At 50.4% G+C, this 3,584-nt stretch overlaps 1 protein-coding gene across 1 annotated transcript in view; it reads left to right on the plus strand.

The window, feature by feature from the left end:
• Nucleotides 1–2,459, plus strand: part of POLA1 (DNA polymerase alpha 1, catalytic subunit) — a 326,365-nt gene extending 323,906 nt beyond the window's left edge. The window contains exon 37 of the mRNA XM_075538739.1: nucleotides 1,347–2,459. Coding sequence (XP_075394854.1) covers nucleotides 1,347–1,486 — 140 coding nt within the window. The 3' untranslated portion in view covers nucleotides 1,487–2,459. The remainder of the gene's footprint in view (nucleotides 1–1,346) is intronic.
• The last annotated feature ends 1,125 nt before the right edge of the window (nucleotides 2,460–3,584 follow it).

A 3,584-nucleotide genomic window follows, 5' to 3' on the forward strand; every position in this document is an offset into this window, starting at 1 on the left:
CCTGCGGCTTTGGTTGGGCCACTGTTGTCTACTCCCAGCCTTCTGATGATTAGAACTTTGAAATTGACTTTCTCCAGTCAGTTAACCAGGAACCTCACTCACTTCACTCTCACCTCCCATTACCCAGCCCCTTTGGACATTTCAATCCTCCCCACAAAACTTGGTTGTGTTTGAAAGGTGGTGGAGAACAAATGTGAATGTGTAACCAAGGAACAAAAATCTTGAAACAGAGTATTCAGTTTCCAGGTGTTTGGTTGTGGGCTGCAGTGTGGTTCTCTGACTTCAGAGTGTGGGGGGGGGGGGAGGTTGCATCCTCCCTGTGCTGTCTCCAAGTGTTTCCTTCCACTTCCTTCCCCAGTTCACCCCCAAGCGCCCTTGGCTGTCTGGCCCTTGTCTCAGGCCAGCAGATTTCCTTTGGGCTGGGCGCCCTCCTTCTGGTCTCCCTGTTGTGTCTGTGGGCCAGGCAGAGAGGGGGCCGGGGCCCAAGTTCCCTGGGTTGGTGTTTCTGCCTCTGATTCCCAACTGTGTGGCCACACTGCCTGAGGCTCCCAACCTACCCCACAGGATCTCCAGCAGCTGTGACCAAAGACTGTGTCATCAGAACCATCCTGGGGCAGGGTCACTTACCCAAGGAAACCACTTTCTTCTCCACCCCCTGTCCCTGAGAGAGAGAGAGAGAGAGAGAGAGAGAGAGAGAGAGAGAGAGAGAGAGAGAGAAGAAGAAAGTTGATCTAGGGAGAAAAGAAGAGCCTGGGTGCTGCACACCCCAAAGTTCATGGGTATACAGTGTGGACCAAGAAGCACAAAGCCGTCTGGCCAGTGGACAGGGGCCCTTGCGGCAGTCCCCCCTTCTCTGCCTTCAGCAAAGGCAGTTTGGTGTTGCAGCGATGAGAAGCAAACAGAAGGGACTGGAGAGAAGCTGGCTAGGTGCTGTTCATTCAGGTGGGACACCCATGGCCAGGGTGGGCCCTGCCACAGTCACACCCTGTGAAATTGCCTGCACTTGCGCAGAAGCGTGACAAGTGATGTCTGCGAGGGGAGCTCACCTTGGCGGCTGCACAGGGGTGCACACCTGCAGTCAGCATCAGTCAAGGCAGCCCACCCCAGGGTGCTGAGTCAGTGAGGTACTGAGAAAGGAAGAAAGGCTTCTACAGGAGAAAGGGGATCTCAAGGACTCTGTGGCTACCCGCCGCCTCCGCCCTGGGGCAGGCCCAGGACACTGGGGCACCTGAGGGCCGGAGCTACAAAGAGCGTCCACGACCCCTTCTTTGAAGCTAGAGAGATACTTCATTGCCTTTCAAATTTCTTCTTCGACTTACAATCTTTTTCCTTTTGTCTTTCTTTAGATAGCTTGAAGGCTTTACCCCCCGTAGTTAAAGAAGACTACAAGAAACTCAAGAACACAGCCGAGCAGTTTTTATCCCGGAGTGGCTACTCTGAAGTAAACCTCAGCAAGCTCTTCGCGAACTGTGCCATGAAGACCTAAAGGAATCCCAGAAGCCAATGGGGCAGGGAGCCACTAGTGGCTGGGTCCCTACTTCCTCTGTACCTCAGCTGTGTCTCGCGTTGGTGTGGATGTGACCTGGGGACAGAGAATGACCAAAGGAAGGTTGCAAAGATATTTAATGTACCAAGAGCCAGCGAAAAGAAAAATAGCCTTCATATTTATAATGTACCACTTTGAAGCCCAACTCCACAGCCCTTACTAAATCACCGGGAGATCCACCTTCTTCGTGTTGTGGGCTGGATTTCTAGCAGAGGCATGAAGCGAGTGACCAGACTTAGCTCTAGAGTATTTAGCAGAAAGATTTCCAGAAAGAAGTGAGTGGAGCTTGGCGGGGGGCTGCAAAGACTGCCTTTTCACACACCAGTTAAACCCAATGTAAGCCCACATGTCTCCCCCAGCCACTTGCTCTGGTCTAAGTGGAGGGCAAGATGGAAGAGGCTTTGTACTTACTAAACAGAGCTTACTTGTTCATTGTATTGCTCCAAAGTCCACCTCATGTACACGCATACACACACACACTCACGCACATGCTCTGAACAGGTGTTTTCTGTGCACATTCCTACTCCCACTCCCCCTTCTTGAATAGAAACTTGAGGTAAAGGTTTATATAATAGGAAAACAACATGTAAAATAATTCAATAGCCTTAACTACTCATTCGGATCAGACAGAGGGGAAGGTGAGGTTCGCTGTGTCTGGGATGGGGTGTGCAGAACACCGGGGGAGAGGGCCTGAGTTGGCCTTGTTGCTCCTTTTCGTATTCCTGCAGAATGGCGTCCTCTTTACTAGATGCACACTGTATTGCGAGGTAACATCCTTTTAGGTTTTATATCATTGGTAAGATTATACTAACAAGGTCTATTTCTTCTTGTACAATGTATTTTTTTAACTCTGTACCTGTGTGTTCTTAACAAAAATGATGCTGTGCTCTTCACCGAGGAATAAAGGTGTTTGAAGGGAAATGAGTTGCAGTGACTTCTCAGGTACAAAGAGTTGACCAGAGGTGACAGCAAGGGGTACTGTCTAGAGCCACGGTTCTCAACCTTGGGGAGTGGAGCGACCCTTGCACAGGGCTCGCCCGATTCATCACAGTAGCAAGATGACAGTCATGAAGTAGCAATGAAAATAATGTTATGGTTAGAGGGTCACCACCACATGAACTGTATGAAAGAGTCGCCGCATGAGGAAGGTTGAGAACCACTGGGCTAGAGAGGGGCCAGCCCTTGGACAAACCTCAGCCGTGTTCTCTCATGGCCTCCCGAGGGAGCCCCTGCCCACCTCCTAGGTGCTTCCTGCGAGCCTCATGTTCCCGCTGGCGCACTCCTGCGGGCTTTGGGGCTTTTACCAGTGGGGCCATGTGTTCATTTGCCTTGCTGACTTGGACAGCAGCTTCAGAGTCTGGGCCAAAAGCCCAGTGGTGTCTCCTTTTGAAGAGCCAAGCGATGGCTCCTGGGAGAAAAGGCCACCAGAGAGAAAGGTCACTCAGCATTGACCCTGGTGGAGGGATATTTATTAAAGCAATGGAGCCGAAGTTCCCTTTCATCTATCTTGGCCTTCTCTTCCCCTCCCCCTTTCCTCCTTTCCCCTCTTTCTCTCAGGTTCTATGTAGAAAACACTTTGGGTCTAGGGCCCTGCCAATCAATTACCGTTAACACCTTGCAACTTCTGGTTCTGGGCCAGGTCAAAAGGTGAAGCACCCCTAGTTGCTGACAGAACCCCCTGAGGTTTAAAATGGCTGTTGCCACATCAGGTTATGCAGATGGTTCTCTAACTTGTGTGCCTCCCCCACTTTGTTTTCTGAAAAGAAAACATGTTTTTCTTGATGTCTGGGATTATGTTAAATATAAATGGAATGATACCCTGAATTTGGATATCAGGCGATTCAAAGAACTTCACCCAGAGCTCTTTCTTGTCTTTGCATCCAAACCGAACCGAACCGTAACCACCTTGAGGGCAGGAACCCTGTAATCCAGTGAAACATCTCCATAAAATCGCCCTAAAGAGCTAATGCAGCCCTTGGTGTTTTCTGATGCATGCAAATCTGTACCCCCAGGTGAGTCCAGAGGTTTAGTCTGGGAG

This window comes from Tenrec ecaudatus, chromosome X, assembly GCF_050624435.1.
Source record: "Tenrec ecaudatus isolate mTenEca1 chromosome X, mTenEca1.hap1, whole genome shotgun sequence".
In the NCBI taxonomy this organism is placed as follows: Eukaryota; Metazoa; Chordata; class Mammalia; order Afrosoricida; family Tenrecidae; genus Tenrec; species Tenrec ecaudatus.